The 21513-nt window shown below is 38.8% G+C and overlaps 1 protein-coding gene across 7 annotated transcripts in view; it reads right to left on the bottom strand.

Moving 5' to 3' along the window:
* Positions 1–10673, bottom strand: part of RBMS3 (RNA binding motif single stranded interacting protein 3) — a 624147-nt gene extending 613474 nt beyond the window's left edge. For all 7 annotated transcript variants that reach the window (XM_037132737.2, XM_037132981.2, XM_037133054.2 and 4 more), the window contains exon 1: positions 10165–10673. In XM_037132737.2, coding sequence (XP_036988632.1) covers positions 10165–10239 — 75 coding nt within the window. In that variant the 5' untranslated portion in view covers positions 10240–10673. The remainder of the gene's footprint in view (positions 1–10164) is intronic.
* Positions 10674–21513: the final 10840 nt, after the last annotated feature.

Genomic DNA, 21513 nt, shown 5'->3' with positions numbered 1-21513 from the left:
AATCACGTAAAGCTTCTACACTTTTGGAAATAAGTAAAAATCATTAGTCACCCTTATTTTGGTGAGACTCTCTCTTTTGATATCAATTACCAGGAAAAATAATTGCATTAAAACTGAAATGATCAGGTATATGTCTCCTTAAGGCCACTTTGCCCTTCCGTACATCTCTGTGGTCTTTTAACCTTTGAGACGATCAGAGCCACTGAAATTTCCAGATGTGTACATGTGTGTGAGTGTGTGTATATGTTTCATGTATAAAAGATAGAAGTTAAAGATGATGCATTGAACCTGTGGATGAAATTCACTGAAATCTGGCTAAAGGGTTGTGAGGAAAAACTGGGCAATTAGATGGAGAATCAAAATATGGGGTGATTATGAGCTCCTTCTAAAATGAGGGGGGGAGTGAATTTTTAGATATGAGCTGGGCATGGAGCTAGAGAGTCAGAGAAAACTCCTTGATTAAGATCCGAGGAGATGACCGTGCTTTGGGCACAGGGTCCTGAATTTCTTGATTAACTAGGATAACAATGAAAATGAATAAGCCATCATGCTTGGCTTACGGCTGGAAAGTAGTATGTTCCAGATGCCCAAATACTCCGAGAGTAATGGTGAGTCTGGTTCAAGTGCACATATATATGCAGACATGTGCCCTTAAAAAGGCACACAGAGTCTGTAGGACTGAGGAAGACCCCTGGATACCAAAAGAAGTCATCCCTGGTGAACAACACAGACACTGAGGATCAGGTGGAGGTAGCAGTTTTAACACATGTAATAAACCCATGGCCCAACTGAGAGACAGAAGGATTTAGAAAGATTAGTCCATAAAATAAATACTGTGCCACTGATTTGCCTGCTGCTTGCACCCCAAGCTGGGAGCCCAGGGAAACACCTGTTACACTCAACCTCTTTTTCTTTCCAATTGGTAAACAATTCCAACAGTTGCACAATGAAAAAAACTCTGTGAACCTGGCACTCAGATTGGGAACTCTCAGTTGCTTTCGCTGCCAAAGGTCAATCCAATGTGTCTGCTTTCGACATAGTTTAGCCAAAGAATGTTAATGACATTTTCCGATATGCTCTGCTGTGCTACCACATGCTCCGCCCCGGAAATTTGGTATTACTAAAATACAGAGATATGTGGAAGGCCAAAAGGCCACAATAGGTAGAGAGATAGCCAGCTTTTTAGGCTCTCTGACTGCTTCAGGGTTTCACAGAAACAGGGATGAGATGAGAAAAATACATTGCCTCCAAACTAAAATGAAAACCGTGAACCACAAATTAATAAACATTCGTTTGCATACCTACAAAACATAATGCACTGTCAACTCTACTCATTGTTATACTAAGTTCCCTGATAACCTTTCTTTGTGCCTCAAGAGGACCTGTAGATTGTATGTTTTTTCACTTTGCAAGAACCTATATGCAAGATGACAGCCCCAAATGTACAGGTACACATAAATGAATTTACTTGCACTCAGAGAGTTTGGCAGCAAAATTATAAAAACTCTTTCAATATTTTAGTGCAAAAAATCTAATTTGATATGTGAAATCTGAGTGCACTTTAACAGTCTGGTTGGAAGGCAGGATGGAGGCCTCTAAGAGTACCCAAAAAATAGAAAGGCTTCAATCATGACCGCTCACTTCTCCCATCCTTAAAGGAAGTCACTAAAATTGGGGAGAAACCCTTCCATGTTCATTGATCTATTCCTTCTGAATCCTTTCTTATCATTTTTAAGCTTATCAACAATGTTAAATATAAGAACAAGCCAGAAAAGGAACACTTCCCATCACTAACATGAAGTCAAATTGTCTTAACAGTTAAATAATAAAATCCAAAGGCATTGGTTAACTTTTTGGGATAAAGTGAGAAAGACTATCCAAGTTTTATTGTTTTCAAAATTCCCTGCCTACCTTTGATTAAAACACAACATTCTTATGTCTAAAAGTACAGTATGATGTGGTGTGCCTGACAAGGACGAGAGACCTAGGGGATGAAAGCCAGGGTTGAATCCGGAAGCTGCCAAAATCCTCTGAGGGATTAGTACTAGTCAAAAACTAAGTGTTTTTCTCATCTCTTACAAAAAAAATCAAACATACTATTATATGGTTTGCATGTGTGTGTGTGTGTGTGTGTGTGTGTGTATAGTATCCTGGAAAACAATCTCTGAAATTTTATTCCAAGCTTTGCACACATTTCTTCAAATAGTTCATTTACTCAAAAGTATGGGGGAGTTCAAAAGTATATTTGCTTGAATTTTAGGCTACCTTAGCATTATCTCCAGGGCACCACCATTCAATGTAAGTGAATGATACATTTTAAAAGAGGCAACATGAGAGTTAACAGACATCGGTAAGAGCTTCAAATATAACTTGCATAAATACGAAAAGCTTTTAAGCTATCTTAACCAGTTCCAGAAAATCAGATAGTTAGCATCCTGTTTTCCATTTTCCTTTTCATTAAATTGTCATCAATCAGCAAATTAACTAAGATAAATAGACAGCAGTATACTAGATAAAAATAGAAAGACTACTCAAAAATCATCATTAAGTGCTAGGCCTGATCCATATTCATCTTGAAAACTATCCTAGAAGCAGATAACCAAAAGAGCATTTGCTTCTACCATATTAAGTGCCATATCTACTAATTGCTTAACCCTACAAAATAATGATACAAAAATTAATTTTAAAACCAGTTAAAAATCAGTTACTAAAATGATTACTACTAATAATTAGAATATCCTAAGATTTATTTTTCTTCCATTATACTTTTCACACAACAGGAAAGGTCATTATCATAGTTGCTTTGGCTGTGTATATGGCCTGTTTTTTTCTATTTGTTTATGATTCATAACAGCCAAATTCCAGGTTCTGTTCACTTTCATTAATTCTGCTAACAGGGGTGTTGGGGAGAACCAGAATGGTACCCAGCAAGAATAAGAGGAATCTTGTGTACATGCCCTGTAGAAGTTAGTATTTTTCTTCGTACAATATCATATACCATAATTACTATAGCATTTCTTTCCCATGCTTTAAAGGCTACTATAAAGAAATCCAGGAATTTGAAGGTTTTGCAGACTCCAGTTAAAACAGCATCTCATCGATCAATTGTATTTCCATATTTACATAAGTCCTAGATTCATTCATAAAACTAGGATTGTCAGGATCTTAATGAGACAAACCTGTTTCCTTTATTATCTCAACTGGCTTAGCCAAGCATATGCATATTCAGCAATTATACCATCTGTAGAGAGAAAGTTAAGCATCGCACTGCCATTATAAATTTTGGGGGAGGCCCTAACATTACCGACTCAAAGAGAAAACTTAACACCGCAACACTATCAGCGACGATAATGATTAAACGATGCCTGTTTTCGGGTCCCACCCCTGGGAGCTGTCCTGCACCCACTCTTAGGTGACGGATGTGTTTCTCTGGGTGCACCAGATTTAGATGGGGGAAGGATACAGACTGTAAAATTTGTCAGATCACCAGAGTCGACAAAGCAGTATCTGATCTGCTCTGTAAAAAGCATTGGGGACCCGAACAAAAACTCATCAGTGGCACAAAATGAAGGTCATTTCCCTACACCGCTAATATATCAAAGCCGGCTCCTCTGTCTCCAAGTGAGAGTCACAAATGTGAAGCCTGGAACAGAGCTTAGAGAACCGGACTAGAAACCACTTTGTCAACACACCAATCAGAGAGCTTCCCCAAAGGAAAACAGAGCCGCATCTAGTCATTTAGTATCCATACTCTTGAAATTCATGTCTACTAGAGATTGATGCTCTAAATTACAAAACTTTATCCAGATATTCCACATGGTAAACATTGCCCCACTAATAAATCTGCATGGAAAAACAAACATTTTAAATATGAATGAATTTTCTGTCAGTATCAACATGAAAAGGAAAAATTAAAAACACAAACAAGCTCCAACTTACTTCTGCCCACCCCTCTTTTTTTCAAAAAACTGCTTTTTAGTGCCTAAAATCTAAAAATTAATAGTCAATTCCACAGGTTTTTTCAAGACACTAAAGACAAGGACTTATTGACAAAATTTTATTAGTATTTTTCATTCGTATATATTAGTCTATAGGTTTACAATCTGTAAAAAACTAAAGATTATAGATTTCATGAATAAATATTATTTTAAGAAATGGCAGTTAAAACATCTCATGAGAAATAGTAACCTCTTTACTATGATAACCTTGCCAAATAAATAGAAGCAAAAGCTGTGTCTCCTGGTGCAACTACGTATTTTTAACACTGGCCATAAAACAAAAAACAGCAGTTTTCATAAAAATAATAATTATATTTTCAAATATCTTCAAAAAATATCATACTGCAAATCAGCACATTAACTAAGCTTTCCTATTTTGCTTTAAGTTCCTGATTTTTATTATCTATCACTTTTCTCGTTAGGGATACATGGTCTGAATGTTTTCTTACAATAGTTCCACAGAAAGTAGCAAACGCCAGGGAAAAAAACTTCTATAATTTTCAACGAGAAATGAAAAATTTGCTTTTGCTCTTTAAATGTGTGTTCCATGGGAATAATTCCAATCTTTGTACTTGCATTGGTTTCAGACCCATTCAGTAACTATGTGTTTTCTAATTAAATGGCACTTCAGTCATCAAGGAGCGTGTATAAAGGAACAAGGACAAAAGCAAAGTGGGCAGGATCAAGGTTGGGAGTGGTGGCAGAGATGGGGGGGAGAATGGAGACAACTGTCTTTGAATATCAATAAAACAAGTAAATAAGTAATTTTGAAAAAAACAACAAAATGAAATAAAAATCAGTATTACAATTCTATCTTCATTTTAAGAATGTATTTTTTTTAATCCTGTCCGAAATAGTTCAGCATTTTTCCAACTACTGGGAAAAAAAACAAAATATATCCTCAGCCACACATGAATATATTTTTGCTCTTGGTCTCCCTTCAGGTCCATCTGCAGCCCTTGCTGTGCAACAGCTATAGCATAAAAATGTCTATTCTCACATGCTTTTGATATTACACTATTTAATCACATGCAGCTGTGGCTTATGAGACTGTTACAAAACACAATTTTAATGTAGTACTCGAGGCCAATTTTTGGATAAACATCAACCATTTACCCTGAATAAGAAGTCCAACACTAAAAAGATTTTTTTTAAGGGAAAGAGTGGTTTTCTTAGAATTTGGCGTAAGCATAATGGTGACGGAGCCCTTTCTCTGCCAAAAAGACTGATAATGTCAGAAAGAATTGTGTAAAAATCGTATTAGTGCAAAAATGAAGCATTCCAGAATTCTTGGAGCCAGAAAGACCTAGAATGAACTCATCCTCCCTTCTCTTCGTTTGCCTCCTTTCCTGCAAATTGCCCCAACCTCCAACGCTCAAATTGATTTTATTACTTCATGAAATTAATCTCAAGTTATCATTCTGTTACTCTTTCTCCAAAGTGAGAGAAAGTGAAAGAAAAATGTGTTACAAAGATACTGTTAAAAGAAATATACATGGTGTTTTGCTGAAGTTTGGAATTATCCTGGAGAAAAAATCTGAACCTCTTAACATTTCTACTCCTTTTCAGTAGGTGCTAAACTCAGTGCTGTGAAAACAATAAGTACATTACAGAAATGATAAGGCGATGTCAGTGAAGATTTAGGGGGGTGGAAGAAGGAAGAAAAACAACTAAAAAGGAAGGGTGGCCCCTTGTTTCTGCTTTTCTCTAATCAAACACAATTAAAATTGTATACATTCTAAAATGAGAAAAACAAGATTTATCGTAGTTTCATAGCTATCGTATTACACCCAGAAGTGAAAGAAATATTTGGAATGGCACCTAAAATTTCAATTGCTGAAAGATTTTTAGAAAACCAGTTTTGTATGTTTCAGCCCTTCAAAGGAAAATAGAACTTGGGAGTTTTCAAGGCTGTTCTGAAACTGGCAAGTTACCAACTCTGGCTATCAATGCAAATCTGGGCAGGAAGTACTAAGGAAATTCTAAACTCATTCCCTCCCTCGGCAAGATTTTCTACATTTTCATGTGCAAGAAGTGTGTTAAAGGGTTGTTTTGTTTTTGAAGGATCTGTACATTCACATCTTTAAGAACAGCCTTTGCCCCCAGGAGTGTCTGTCTTCATTTGCTTCTCCTCAGCCCTACTGTTCTCAAGTGTTTTACTCTTTTTATGGCACAATCCACTGTGCTCCAGCGAGACTTTTAGAGAGGGGCGGCAGTCCAGGCTGCAGATGGTTGGAAATTCAGCCTGAAATCAGTGTGCTCTTGATGAATCACTCCCTACACCTGACCCCAACTTCGCACCAGGCTCTGAACACAATCTGAGTATCACCAGCCAGAGAAGCTCTGACAGGGTCCCAGAGTCTGAAGCCTTTGCTTCGAGATCTTCCTGGGTAGCAGATGGGGATGCACTAGACTGATGTAAGAGCAATACGATTAGAAACTGTGTCCTGGGATGGGTAGAAACATAGTGAACTGGTAGGAAGACAGACAAGTTTGCTGAGTGTGCTTTGACGAATTTTAAAGTTTTTATAAAGATAATTAAAGTTTTCCAAAATATCACAGATATAGGAGAGAAATAGCATTTCTCCTCTGCAAAACAGCAATTCACCAGGTTGTGACCATGTTTTTACTCTTTTTAGCTTTTCTAGTTTAACTAGTTTGCTTTTCCAAGAACACACCCCCCCCCAAAAAAAACCCTCAAAATCAGACTGAAATTCTTATCCTGGATCTCAAAATGCAAAAGCAACAGGTCAGTTGCTTTGAATGGGCGGAGACAAAATTCTTGAGAAATATTAGGTTACAACTCAATCAAACATCATTATGTAAATTATCACTAAGCTAATGAACAATTTTTTTATTCCCTTTCTCTAAAACCTGCTGATTATTCTGGGTGGATTCCCAACAGCAAATTTCTTTAAATGAAAGTCATGCCGTTTAATCCAGTTATGTCTCTTATTTAAATATCATGAAATGTCACCAAGATATCTTCATTACTTCTTAATCAAAAGCAACACTCGCTTTTTGAAATTGCTCCTCTTGGTAGGAAAAAAATTGATCAAAAGGAAAATTAACAAATGGCAACTTTTAATGTGAGGTCTGGCAGAGTAAGCATATTTGACAATGTTGCTACAAGGTATAGCTACAAGTCAGCCACTGAGTTTCCATTTTATAGAACTTACAAGTGGATTTTTCTAACAAAACATTTTAAGCCTCTGGAAAAATCATTCAAAGGGACAAAAACGTAAATATCTTATTTCTATTTTAAAAATGTTTAGGCAACAAAGTTAAGAGACTGCCTTTAATGTAATGGAAAGTGAGAGGAACGGAGAAGGCAGGGGAGAGTGTCCCAAGCTTTTTTAAAACTTTAATTACACTTGAAAAACATTTGCGTTTATTTCCAAATCTCATTTTCACTTTGTTTTATCATGAGAAAATAGCAACTGTATCTGACACACATACTTAAGTAGAATGAGAAGGTTCAGTACTTTTGCCTTTTCTGAATGAATACAATAGACATTATAGTTCTTTAAAATCCCCTGAAGATTTTCCACCCAAAACGAATGTCAACAAACAGCTTTTGTGGGTTAGTAAAAAAAAGAAATCACCTGAATTAAGAGGGCAGTTGATAGTGGTATCACCAGAGGATAACTATCAAGTGTAGATTTCTAATTATATCACCCCTAAGTATTCTTTATATGTCAGCATCATTTTAAATAGCTATGATTTAAAAAATAAGATTATAACTACATGCTAAGTCTAGAACACAGTGGATTATATGAATCCACCTCACCTCGAAAATAAATATAAGCAGAATGTAGATCCTCCAAAATTATTACAGGGTATATTTTGAGATATAAGTGTAAAAAGGCCAAAGAGTGATATTGAAATAACCCCATGGTTTTCACGATATACTGGGGCATGACAACACTTTTTTTTTATATAGTATTCAGGCTGTCAGAAGGTCTCCGCCTTTCAAAATACAACTGCACATTGACCCTTCCTCCCATTTCTTGTGTGACCGAGTTTCAAAATAGGGCACGTGTTCACATCCTCAGCTTCCAGGAATGTTACTAATGTCTGTCATTTCAGAGCCACCGTAACAACATTCGACAACCTCACAGCACTGTAGAAATTTTACAACATAATAATCAATAGGAATTACCCTGATAGCCGAAGTAGCTGATCTTATATTCCCTACCACCCTGATCTGATTACCCCAATATCAGCTTAGGTCGCCTAATGGATCTCACTTCTTTAAAAATGTTCCAGAAGTCGATGGCTTTGACTAGCTTGAAAGTAACAAGATCCAGATGCCGCCTGTCTACACAACACTAAACTACATAGGACCCCAAAACAGCTTTTTAAAAAAACTCCCTCTGTATTTTTCAGTCTCTCCTCTCTTCCTCACCACTCCACTTTCCCCTTTATTGCAGTCAGACACACACTTTCCACCAGTGGGACGCATCCAGCACCCTGTGTCTTTAATACAATGTGCATGACATTACTTCCTGGTAGGAATAGGTTAAAAGAAATCTCAAGCAGAAAAGCAATTATTCCATTCATTTTGATCTAAAGTTTCTTTTCTAAATATACTGCCTAGCAGTCGAAAACAAGGACCAAAGGGAAGAGTGTGAATTTTGAAACATTTGGAAAAATTTAGCCAAATGAGTAGAAGGGATGGAATGTCCGATATTTTTCATGCAACCCTTGATTTTGTTGTTTTTTGTTTCTTCAGGGGATGAGAAATGGCCATAAATTTCCCCCTTTCGACTTGTCCTTGCTTTGCCATTTCCTCAAGGAAGGCAGGCACTGTTCTCCGCCCAATCCCCAAAGAGTTAAAACTCAAGGCACTGGAGCAGAAGGGCTGGTCTATTTAAGCAGCAGCAGCACAAACTAAATGCTCACAAAGGCAAAAAGCAATGTGAGTCGACCTTGGAGGGGCAGGGCAAATCATAGAGCGATGGAAAAAGAAAGGAAAAAAAAAAGCAACCATCTTTAATATAATATTGAAAGTCTGCAGCCTGGTCTGGCTCACAGATAGGCATTGTTTGATGAGACAGAATAAATGAGAGATAACTACAGCATGAATTACTAAAGCCTAATCACATCAACCAGTCCTGGTGACAGCCCAGATCACTCAGGCACGCCTTGTGCACTCTCGGCATATTTATCTCCTAAGAAGACTGTGGAGTCTGGCTAATGCCGCACAAAATAGTATGACCTGTAAAGAAATATAACCCATGCATTCAAGGTGGGAACTCTACAGACATTTCTCGCCCACCCCCCTGCCCAGATCAAGTCCAATTTAATTGACAAATTGGAGCAGTGATATCACACCTGAAAGCCCTTCATGTGTGAACTGCAGGATAAAGTTCAGAGCTGGCACTGCCTACTGCTCAGTTCCACGGGCTTGCCACTGGCCCCTAACGATCACCTGAGCACACACTAAAGCCTGAAGTATTTAACCAATGCACGTCCGAATACCATCACTTCCATTTCATCCCATTTCACGACCCGGGCCTTCTGAAGGCAGCCAGCACAGACAGAGCTCCTGAAAGTCAAGAGCATCTATTGTAAACCTCCACAATTCAGTCTCTAGCATCCTGATCATCCACTATATGAAATAAAAAAACATAAGGCAAATTTTAACAAAATACACCAGAACAAACTCCAAGAGACTTTACTTAACTGTCTTATACCTTCCATAACCTTCTTTTATTCTATACTCAGCGATTAAAAGTTTGAGTTACTCCCACCCTGGTGTGTCCTATCCAGTGGGAAAAACCCTCTTAGAGTCACAAACAAAGAACAGCTCTCTGGAAAAGCCCCGAAAACTGTACTCTTTAGCCTGATTATCACTGTTAGGATCTCCTTTCTAACAACCCTGACCATCTGCAAAGGACTTTACAGATACCAGGAACATTTATGCTGCCAAATGACAACAAAGGAACTCCAGTGAAACTATTATCTCTCCTTAAAGAGAAAGCCACAATTCCTTTCTTCTTCTAGTCTCCACTGCCTCATTACCTCCATTGGTATGTTACTAATTTCAAAGAAGCAGGAAGAAGTGATGGGGCGGGGGCTTAAAGAATAATTCACATGCCTATTTCCCATCCCAAGTGCAGGAGGATCCCACACTGCTGCCAGACTGTGGGTCGAGCCATACCTTGGTTTGGAGATAATGAGGATAGTAGTAAGTGTACTGGGGGTACATTTGTGGCTGATCCAGGCGTTTGCCCATGTAGCTGGAATCTTTATCTCCGAGGCAGGGAACTGGATGACAGGGTATGGTGCCCCAGGCCGAGCTTCCTCTTAAACCACTATTCCTGACAGTCCCGATGACTGATGAGGCTTCCGAGATTCCTGTTTTCCACCACTCGCTACTTCCAACACAGCCAGAATATAAAAAAGAAACACACCAAAAAAAAAAAAAAAAGGCGATGGGGACCGGTAGGGGGAAAAATCCACACAGCTTCCCCAGATCTTGTCTGCCTTCCCCCAGCTGCCAGAGTCCACTTGGGATGAGGCAGTTTGTTCCCTACCAGGCTGTCTGTAGTGATGTCAATTGCCAGCGTTTGTAAAAGGAAAAAAAAAAAAATCAAAGTCCTTTCAGCATAACTCCGAATCCTTGCAGATCAGCTTCCTGTCTCCTGTTTGTCTCTTTTCTCACCTTAAAGAAAAACCAAATAAAAAGAAAAAAAAGAAAGAGAGAAAGAGAAAGAAAGAAGGAAAAGAAAACAGGGGAAAAAGAAAGAAAAAGAAAGGGGAAAAGAAAAAGGAAAAAAAAAACCTTGCACAGCTTAGTTGCTGCTGTCTCCCTCCCAGAGTGACATGGTGATCGGGGCTTGTCCTGTCCTTTCATTCACTTCCCCTCCTTCCAGCCGGTGGGTGGAACCGAGAGAGCCTCTCCAGGGAGCAGCGTACGCAGTCCAGAAGGCTGCAGTATTTCCTCCAAGAAAAAAAAAAAAACGGCTGCTTCAACCCCTGCTGCAAGCAAAGTTCCGATTCCCTCTGCTGGCTATCTCGAATAGCAAAGCGATTTTTGCAGGGAAGCTGCTGCCGCTGGAACTGAACCGGGAAACTCAGATGCGGGCGGTGGATTATTTCTTATCCTTCCCTCCATCTACTCCACAGAAGAGCTGCCTGCGTTCCTCTCCGTGCCAAGTTTCAAGGTAAGCCAAACTGCTAAACAAAACACTGAAGACCGTGGGAGGGAGGAGAGGACGAACGGAGGAAGGAAGAGAAAGGGGGGGGGGGGAGTCAAGGAAGAGGGACTAACCTTGCTGGTTAAAATGCAAAAAGTATGTCCTGGGTGCTTTCAAAACCTGTTAACACACTAAAGCCAGATGAATCCAAGACCTGGTTTAGAAACTAATGTTTTACTTCTTGGAGGACGTGGAGGATGCTAAGTATTGAGAAATTCTGAGTCTACACCAGGACTACTGTTAACAAACCCTGCTTCACCAATCACAGTGACCAACTTATCATAACAGGAATAGTCGTTCTTCAATAGCCATTCCATTCTATTTGTAAATATCAAAAGAGATGTTCCCTCGGGCTTGTGAACTTCTTTTTAAATAAAAGCACTGGTTCTTTCATTGTCTATCTCTTTATGATTATTTTGATCGTGGATGCTCTAATCACTTTACTGATATCACTCACACACATACATACACACAGAACAAAAATCATAATTACTTGGCAAAGTTTTTCCCCCACCAATAGTAAGTGATATTCTGACATGTCAATCAGCAACTGCATTAGAATATGAATTGTTTCCAAGAAAATATATTTCCTTAAAGGGTCTCTTTTCGAGGCTGGCAAGGCTAAAATTAGCCTCGCCAGCTGTGTTTTGCTGGGAGTGCTCACGCATGCCCAAAGCATGGGCAGGCCAATACTGAGCCGCTCTCTGCTTTGTCAAGCCGGCTCTGTTCTCCCCAGCCCAGAGTCAGCCTTTTAGTGAGAAAGTTCTTGGTACAAATCCAGTTTGCTAGTCAGGAGCAGCATTCGAGCGCAATGCACAATATGGTGTCCATCCACTAACAAGCCTTGAGGCCATCGGCTTCCGCTTGAGGGTCTGGTTTCTTAAAACTGTGTGAGTGCAGGCTTGTTCCTTGGAGAAAGATAAGGGTGGTGAGTAAATAGTTTTATGTTTGACTGCTGACAAACACAACAATCAGAAGGAAGGAAGGAGAGAGGATAGGAGGGTAGGAGTTAGGAGCCCTGAGAAACCCTGTTATTGAAGAAGTGAAATCAACTCCTCTGATGTTTAAATGCATTATTCTGGGCCTCAGTTGTCCCATCTGGAAAATGAAAATACTGCCGACTTACCTGAATGAAGGTGGTGTACTACAGCAGATGCTAAATAAACATCCCATTGGTTTAAAAATCCTTCAGTGGCATCTCCTTGCTCGGGCTATAGAGCCTGACTCCTGGAATAGTTTTCAAGAGACTTGAAAATCCCACTTCCTTCTTCTGACTCCGATGCTAAAATCTGCACCTTACCTGCTACACCTGAGTCACGCTGAACTGCGTTTAAGACTGAAAAGTGCTCACTCAGGGCCTTCTGTCATTCCCTCTAATCAGAGTGTTCTCCCAAATCCACTGCCATGTCCCTTACCCTTCACCACAGCCTTTAGCCCTCAGCATGGATATCAGCCCCCTCTAGTAGCTTTCCCTGAACGCCTGCTACCCCGCTACACCTTGTATTTGACCTAATATTGTTCTTATCCTATGTTAATTGCAAGTTGCTTCTATGATACTTTAAAAGCATCAGGAAAGACAGGGATGTAGGTGTTCCCATTACGCTGGTTTATTGTCCTATTGCCAAAACTGGTGTGGTATCCAGCATAAATGGATGCTCTGTAAATGTTTGGTGAATAAGACATCTTAAACATAGTAATTCCAACACCCTTCATGACCTTGTTTCAGTCCATTACAGGACATTTCTGGGTGCAGGAGATGTGGTGATATGTGGGTCAGAACGAGGCCCTTCCCTCAGACACTGTCTAGTCAGGGAGATAAACAAAGGGATGGGCAAGGTATACATGGGCAATATAAGATCACGTGACATTAGTGCTGCTACTAAATACAAAGCTGAGTAAAGAAAGTCAGAATCACAGGGATTCCACCTTCAATAAGATAATGGGAACTGCTCTCTGAGGAGGCGCTCTGGGGTTAAAGGAAGGGCGTCACCCTGCCCTGGGTGTTGTATCCTGGGAGAACACAGATTGCAAAAGCCCTGGCTCACACCCAAACTGCCTTGGTTCCAGTCCTGCCTCTGATGGATCACAGTGCCCCCTTTTATTCCCTTCCGTCAGTGCCACAACCCACTTCCTATGGTCGCCATGAGAAGTTGCCTAAGAAACATGTAAAGTAGTTATAATACCATAGAACACGTTGGATATGCTCAGAAGATGTCAGCCTGCATCGGGGGGAAGAGTGTTCCACGCAGAGGGAACAGCAAGAATAGAAAACCTGACAACAGGAGTGTATTTCTGGAATGTGTGAGAAATGGTGCAGGTGCTGGAATGAAGAGGGGAGTAAAGACTATAAAAATGATGCTAGAGAGATACCTTGGAGCCATACTGGAAAAGCCCAGTAAACACTTGCTATGGAAAGTTTAAATTAGGGACAGCTGAGAGCCCACAGCCAAGATCGTATCCAACTATTCCAACTGTACATCTAGACAACTTCAACCACAGAGCCCAGTCCTCCTACATGGCCTATTGTGGTTCTTCCAAATTCTGAGACCTGTACCATCAGGATCCTAGATGCCTATGCCAAGTTTGCCACCAAAGACAAAAGACATCGGGATTCTTTTATTAATAACTGATCTAGATACTCCTTGAAGGGAAAAGAATCCTGTCTTATTTACAAATAAAAGGCAAAATGACTCCTCAACCCAAGCTATAATCCACTTGCTTGTAAAGTTCCCAGCACGTGTGGATGCTGTCACAATGTCTGCACAAATGTCCACTTCTCGAAAGGCTATTTCTTCTATTCCATTAGATTACTGTTATGTTCTGTACATCAGTTGTCATTAGCTAAAAACCATTCATTGAACATTTAAAGCTTTTCTTAAATAATGCAAAGACAGTTCAACACTTGTAGGAATTGTAAAACCCATGATTTATTCATATTTAAAAAAAATTTCCCTAGATACCAGCAGCCATGGCAATTTGGGAGGGAAGATACTCATGTTGGAAATAGTTTTTTTTAATCATACCTGCTCTGTTGAAGCCGCACTGCTTTCCAATTATATGATCAAGTTAAGGTAGGAGGTAACTAGTTTAAGGCACATTCTAAATCTGAAGCCAGCTGGGTCCCATTTGCCAACAATCCACCAAATTCTTTACAAATTAAAGAGTAGCACCTGTAGCAAAGGGCACAGACTCTCACAGATTCACGTGTCTCTCAATGGCAACTAGAGAGGCAGTCATCTTGACCAGTTCTTGGCTGGCAGGAATAAAGTGCTTGCAGAAGGGATCGCTCTGAAAGGAGGGTCTGCTGAGTGGACATGGAGAGTCTCTTTCTCTTCTTATATGCCCTTGACCTATCCACTCAAGGAAAACACAAGTCCTTTGGGCGGCAGATTTACTTTTTAAATTACGAAGAATTAGTAAAGAGCAAAAGAAGAAAAGAAATACAAGAAAAAATAATTGTACTATCTTTGAAAGCACATATACTATTCTATCATCAAGAAGACATTCTTGAGTAACTTTTTTTAAATTTGGCATTTTCTTCCTTCTTTATTCGAATTTGTGAATTCCCTTTCAATACGGCAACTTCCAAAGAAGTGCTAAACAGAAAAGTTCATTCTTAAAAAGAAGACAAGATGGTACATTTCCAATTCCAACATTAATGACATAACTTTTCTTTTCTCCTACTCAATGCTTACAAATGGTTTAAGAAAACACCTGAGACAAATTAGGAAAAGAGACTGGTGATTCAACATTTGTGGTCCAAATTTAAATTTAAATATTTGCGTTTATAATGCAAAGAGTTTTGCATTATAATGGATGCAAAAATATTACTGTAGATAAAAACAATAAAAATATGCCTTGGGAAGATACAAACAAATGGAAACATATACTGTGTTCATCGATTGGAATAATTAGCACCATCAAAATGTCCATACTACCCAAAGCAACTTACAGAGTTAATGTAATACCCATTAAAGTACCAATGGCATATTTCACAGACATAGAACAAACACTTCAAAAATTTATATGGAACCATAGGCCCTGGCTGGTGTAGCTCAGTGGATTGAGCGCGGGCCTGCGAACCAAAAGATTGTGGTTTGATTCCCAGTCAGGGCACATGCCTGGGTTGCAGGCCAGTTCCCAGCAGGGATGCACGAGAGGCAACCATACATTGATGTTTCCCTCTCTCCTTCCCTTACCCTTCCCTTCCCCTCTAAAGAAAAATAAATAAAATCTTTTTAAAAATTTATATGGAACCATAAACAACTCCGAATAGCAGCTGCAATTTTGAGAAAGAAGAACAAAGTAGGAGGGATCACAATACCTGAAACCAAACTGTATTATAAGGCCACTATAATCAAAACAGCCTGGTACGGGCATAAAAACAGGCACATAGACCAATGGAACAGAATAGAGAGCCCAGAAATAAACCCAAGTTTCTACAGGCAATTAATGCTCAACAAAGGGGGCAGTAACATAAAATGGAATAAAAATAGCCTCTTCAACAAATGGTGTTGGGAGAACTGGACAGCTACATGAAAAAAAATGAAACTTGAGCACCAACTTACACCATACACCAAAATAAATTCAAAGTTCATAAAGGACTTAAATATAAGCCGTGACACCATTAAAGTCCTAGAGGAGAACAATGGCAGGAAAATCTCAGATATTTCAAGCAGCAACATTTTTTCTGATAAGTCCCCTAGAGCAAGGGACATAAAGGAAAGAATAAACAAGTGGGATCTCATCAAAATAAAAAGCTTCTGCATGGTTAAAGAAAACAGTATTAAAATAAAAAGACAACCAACTGTATGGGAAAACATAATTGCCAATGATACCTCAGACAAGGGTTTAACCTCCAGAATATACAAAGAACTTATAGGACTCCGCTCTAAGAAGACAAGAAACCCAATTAAAAAGTGGGCAAAGGACTTGAACAGATACTTCTCCAAGGAAGACATACAGAGGATCCAGAGACATATGAAAAGATGTTCAATATCACTAGCTATCAGAGAGATGCAAATTAAAACCACAATGAGATACCACTTTACACCTGTCAGAATAGCCCTCATAAACAAGCAACAAACAAGTGTTGGAGAGGTTGTAAGGAAAAGGGAACCCTAGTTCATTGTTAGTGGGATTGCAGGCTGGTACAACCACTATGGAAAACATTATGGAATTTTCTCAGAAAGCTAAAAATGAATATGCCTTTTGACTCAGCAATTCCACTGCTAGGATTATATCCTAAGAACCCTGAAACACCAATCCAAAAGAGCCTATGCACCCCACTGTTCATAGCAGCACAATTTACAATAGGCAAGAGTTAGAAGCAACCTAGGTGCCCATCAGTAAATGAATGGATCAAAAAACTATGGTACATTTGCACAACGGAATTCTATGCAGCAGAAAGAAAGAAGGAGCTCCTATCCTTTGCAACAGCATAGATGAAACTGGAAAGCATTATGCTGAGTGAAATAAGCCAGGCAGTGAAAGACAAATACCATATGATCTCACCTTTAACAGGAAGCTAAACAACAAAACAAGCAAACAAGCAAAATATAACCAAAGACACTGAAATAGACAACAGGCTGAAAGGGACCAGAGGGGAGAGGGGAGGGAATTTCAGGCGAAAACAGGAAGGATTCACAGGAACAAGTATAAAGGACACAGGGACAAAAACTAAAAGGGGTGAAAATGGGAGGGAGGTGGGGAGCACTGGGGGGGGGGGGCTGGGATGGGAGTAAAAGACAGAAAACTGTACTTGAACAATAATTAAATAAACAGAAAAAAATAGGCCTTGGGAAAATATCAAGCTTCAGAATATAATCATACAATTCAAGAGGATTAATCAAATATAAAAGCAAAAATAGTTTAAAGCCATGAGCACAATTAACTTCAAACAAGTTTTATTGAGCATCTATTATATGCCTTAATAATTGAGAATACTAATATAAATGTTCTCACCCTAGTCCTCAAGTAGACTTAGCAACTCAGTACCTATCAAACATCAACCATTCACAAACGACCTAATGTGTTTTCTTATATGTGAGTACCAATTTGTAGCAAGAATTATTAAATAATTTTATTTAAGTTGACTCAGTTTCATTCTGAACTGCATACTTGATTGTCATTCTAAGCAATAATATACCTACTCATGTTTGTTTCTGTTATCTTTGTAAGAATACATAATATCCTCTCACTTTCTATATGCATTTTCTTTTCATCATACTTAATACTACATAGGCACATCTGGTTTTTCATTACCACCAGGATTACCAAGACACACTTCTCCACTGCACTGAAAGTAGGCATGACCACATGCCTTACCATATGAAATGAAATATGAGGTGAAGCAACATGTTTCAAAGCTTTAAACTGTTGTTATTTGATTCTCTAGCCCACTCCTCTCTGATCGAAGGACCTGCGAATATAGAGGAAGCATCTTGGAAGGATGAGCACAACTGCCTCGAGGAGTCACCCGGACCAGCCACTGATGTGTCACAAGCAAGAAATAAACCCTTATTGTATGATGTTGTGGAGATTTGGTCTCTAGGCCACAGCACCACCTATCCTACCCTTTCTAATAAGACAATACTTGTACTTTAAGTCTATACTTGTTGGTTTCTATGTTTGACTATGTGTCCCACTAATACCTAAGATCCCCAAGGGCAGGGAGTTTACCTGCCATGTCACTGTCGTACCCTCAGCACACAGAACAGTTCATGGGATGTGACACACAATTTGAAAATGTTCGTTAAGTGAATAAAGTGTTCACCTAAAATCACAGCAGGCCTGCTACATCCTTGACACAATACAAGAAGTTTGTAAATGCTTCCTCGGTTAAAATTCACAACAGCCTAGAACGTAGGAGGAGTTTTCAGACTTTACTGCTGATAAAATTGAGAGGGAGGGACTTTAACTACCTAGTCCAAGTTCACACCCAGTTCTAACACCGTAGAGGGCTACTTGTGCCACATGTCTGTCCAAGGCCCAAGCCCAGGCTTTTTTCTAACCATCATTGGATAGAGATTATAAATTCTTGTACCAAAATTGGATGAGATAATCTCCACATTTAAAACAGAAAACTTCCAGTCCACATGAAAGTCTTAAATAAGTCAGCATGTCTTCATGGAAACAAATGGTGCTGAACAGCAGACAACTGGAAAAAAAGAGGATGGATGGCCTTCCATCAAATCCTGCGAACACTCTTTATATGGCCGGTGTCGTGGTGAGTTGTATGTGTCAGCCTGGCTGGGCTGCGGTGCCCAGTTGTTTGATCGAACACTAGTCCAGATGCTGTTGTAAGGTATTTTTTAGATATAATTAACATTTAAGTCAGCAGCCTTTGAGAAAAGCAGATTAATCTCCATAATGTGGGTGGGCCTCATTCAATCAATATTTAAGAGCAAAGAATGAGCTCCTTCAAGAAGAAAGAAGTACTGTTTCCAGACTGCCTTTAGACTCAAGACTCAGTATCCACTCCCCCCGGAGTCTCCAGCCTGCCAACCAAACCTGCATTTTTTTTTTGGAGGGGGGGGCAAGATTTGCTCATCCCCAAATCACATGAGCCAATTACTTAAAATAAATCTCTCTCTGTGTATGGATACACACTCATCTTACTAGTTGTTTCTCTGGAGAACCCTACTATAACAGAACAATAAAATAAAAGGAATATGGTAGCAATGGAGATCAGTGAAATGGGCACTCTTATGCATTCCTGATAAACGGCAATAATGCTCTTTATTACAGCTTAACAAAATGTATAGCCTTAAAAATCATTCTTGTAATCCAGTAATTTTAATTCTAGGAATCTAAAACAGATCCTCATTAGAAGTTTAAGAATAAGAAATTGGAAGAGCTTGAATGTCCAACTCTAGTTCATTAAATAAACTCACTAGAGAATATGATTCAACCATTAAAATGATACTTAGAAACATTTTAACAATTTAGGAAATGCTTAAGTTGAATAGCTAATGGAGAATAAGAACACAACATTGTATATGCTTCCAATAATAAAATATAAACACACAGACAAGGGAATATAAGAACTACATCAAAATAACAACAGTAGAACTTTTTCCGTGCAATGAGGTTATCAGTGATTTTATTTCTCTTTTTGATAAATACTGATATTTTCCAGTTTGCCTTATAAGGAGCATATACTTTATTATTTAAACTAAACACAATTTAAAAATAAATTTTATATGGGTATATTTCTAGGTATGGTTTCTATTATTAGCTGATAGGAAATTTTGAAACACCCAGAGATGACAGCATCAAAATAAATTACATGCGTGTTTGAAGCAGCCATTTCCTTCTTACCTGGATCATACATCAATTTAAGAAAAGTTTAAATCTCTCTTTAAAATCTGAGAGCACTAATTTTACATCAAAACTGTCAAAACTCTCATTTCAGACTGAAAAACAAGCATTCTCATTGAGTGAAAGCATAACAACTTCCATGACATATCTTTGAAAGAATTAAAATAAACCTGCATGAGTATTCCAGACTTTGTTTTTAACATAAAGTAATTCTGCCTTTGTATTTCTATGTTTCTCATACATTTATCTGTAAAAAATATTGATGCATCCCTGTCAACATTTCTTACAGCATGTTGTAGGAATAGGGATTATTTTTTTACCTATGTCTCCCTGTATATTTCCATGCAAAGAATTCCAGTATGTCCCAATGTAGCTGTACAATTCTACTGGCCCTTCTCACAAGCTCACCTTCTGCCATGCCTTGACCCATCAAAGAACCAGAGCTTTGGAAAAACTAACTAAAGTTCTCCAGGCAGGAAAAGACAAATAGGTGCTTTGTCAGATGGAAAACACATTTTTCTATAAGGAATATTATCACTTCGTATTGATCATCCAGCTTCCAACTGCCAATAGCTATACAAGTTGTGTTGATATGACCAGGTTTGATCACCTGAACTTTTTTCCTTACAAAAAGCCAGACTCATACAAGTCTAAGCTGAAGGCTACAAATTAGAATTACCAGAGATAATGCAAGATACCCAGTTTAGTTAAATGTGAAGTTCAAATTTTAATATAAGTATGTCCCAAATATTGTGTATGGCATGACTCGTGAAATACTTATTATTTGAAGTATTACTTATTCGAAGTATTTTTTTGCTCATGTGAGATTCAAATTTAGCTGGGTGTTCTGTGTTTTTATTTCCTAAGTCTGACAAGCCTACTCCTCATGGCTGCATTGAAACACTTTAGAGGCCTTTCCAGGGACACAAGAACTGAGAGAATTCAAACTGAATGGCAACTAACCATGCTTAATATTTTTTAATCATCTTCATGCTCAAACCAGGTAAACCAAGGAGTCTCCAAATTAAGTCTACCTTCAGAGGGTTCAACCACAGTCCTGGTCTCAATAGGAATCCATGCAGTTTTCCAGGAGCTCTGTTTTTGTTGTCATTGTAAGCTTGTTTTTGTATTTTTTTTTAGCATGAAGGAAACCTTAAACATTTTTCCAAAACTGCTATTCACCACAATAAAGTGCCTGTCAAGTAGGACAGATGCCCTGATCCCCATCCTTGATATCACGAAAGTCCAATTTACAGAACCAAACAGTTATGCAAAAGACAAGACAAAAGGAGATCAAAGGTGTGATCCCCAAAGTGTGGTCCATGGACAAGGGCAGACTGGCAGACTCTCGCCTAGCCATGACCACTAAGTAAGTGCAGGGACCTAAATCAAGTGTCTAGTCACTTAACAGGAACTTTTCAAAAGAATTTTATATCTCTTATCTCCAAATAATAAAAGTTTAGACTTGTACTTTGAAAGTCTGTGGGGGGTTTGTTTTGTTGTTTTTGCTTTTTGGATTTTTTTGTTTGTTTTTATTTGTTCTTGCGTTTTACTTTTTAAGGAATTTCTAGTGTATTCTACAAAAAAGGTTAGAAGAGAACAAAAACCAGTCTTCCATGACAGTTTGAAAAGTCTTGATCCAGAAAATATAAAATAGCCTCATTTCCTTTCATTTCCATTTGCATATTACTAGTGGTAAATATGTTGCAATGATATATTTTCTGATTGCAAGGCAAAGAAGATGAAACCCACATGCACTGCAAAGGAAAAACTTAATTCCCGCAAATGTACCTTTCTAGTTCTCCTAACTGGAAAGGTACAGTGTGTATTTCTTATCCTCTAATTTTCTGTGTGTATTCCTTATCCTCTAATCTATCTGTGCCACTTCCCTGACCCCAGGGAAGATATTTAAGAGTACCAAACCCAAAGCCAGGAGGAGGTGGGGGCTTCTTGGCTGTGGCGAAATCCATTCCCCAGCGGGGGCCTCT

Source organism: Artibeus jamaicensis, unplaced genomic scaffold (assembly GCF_021234435.1).
Source record: "Artibeus jamaicensis isolate MK-2021 breed Jamaican fruit bat unplaced genomic scaffold, CSHL_Jam_final contig_519, whole genome shotgun sequence".
Classification (NCBI taxonomy): Eukaryota; Metazoa; Chordata; class Mammalia; order Chiroptera; family Phyllostomidae; genus Artibeus; species Artibeus jamaicensis.
The sequence above is the reverse complement of the archived record's forward strand: the minus strand, read 5'-3'. Positions and strand labels throughout refer to the sequence as shown.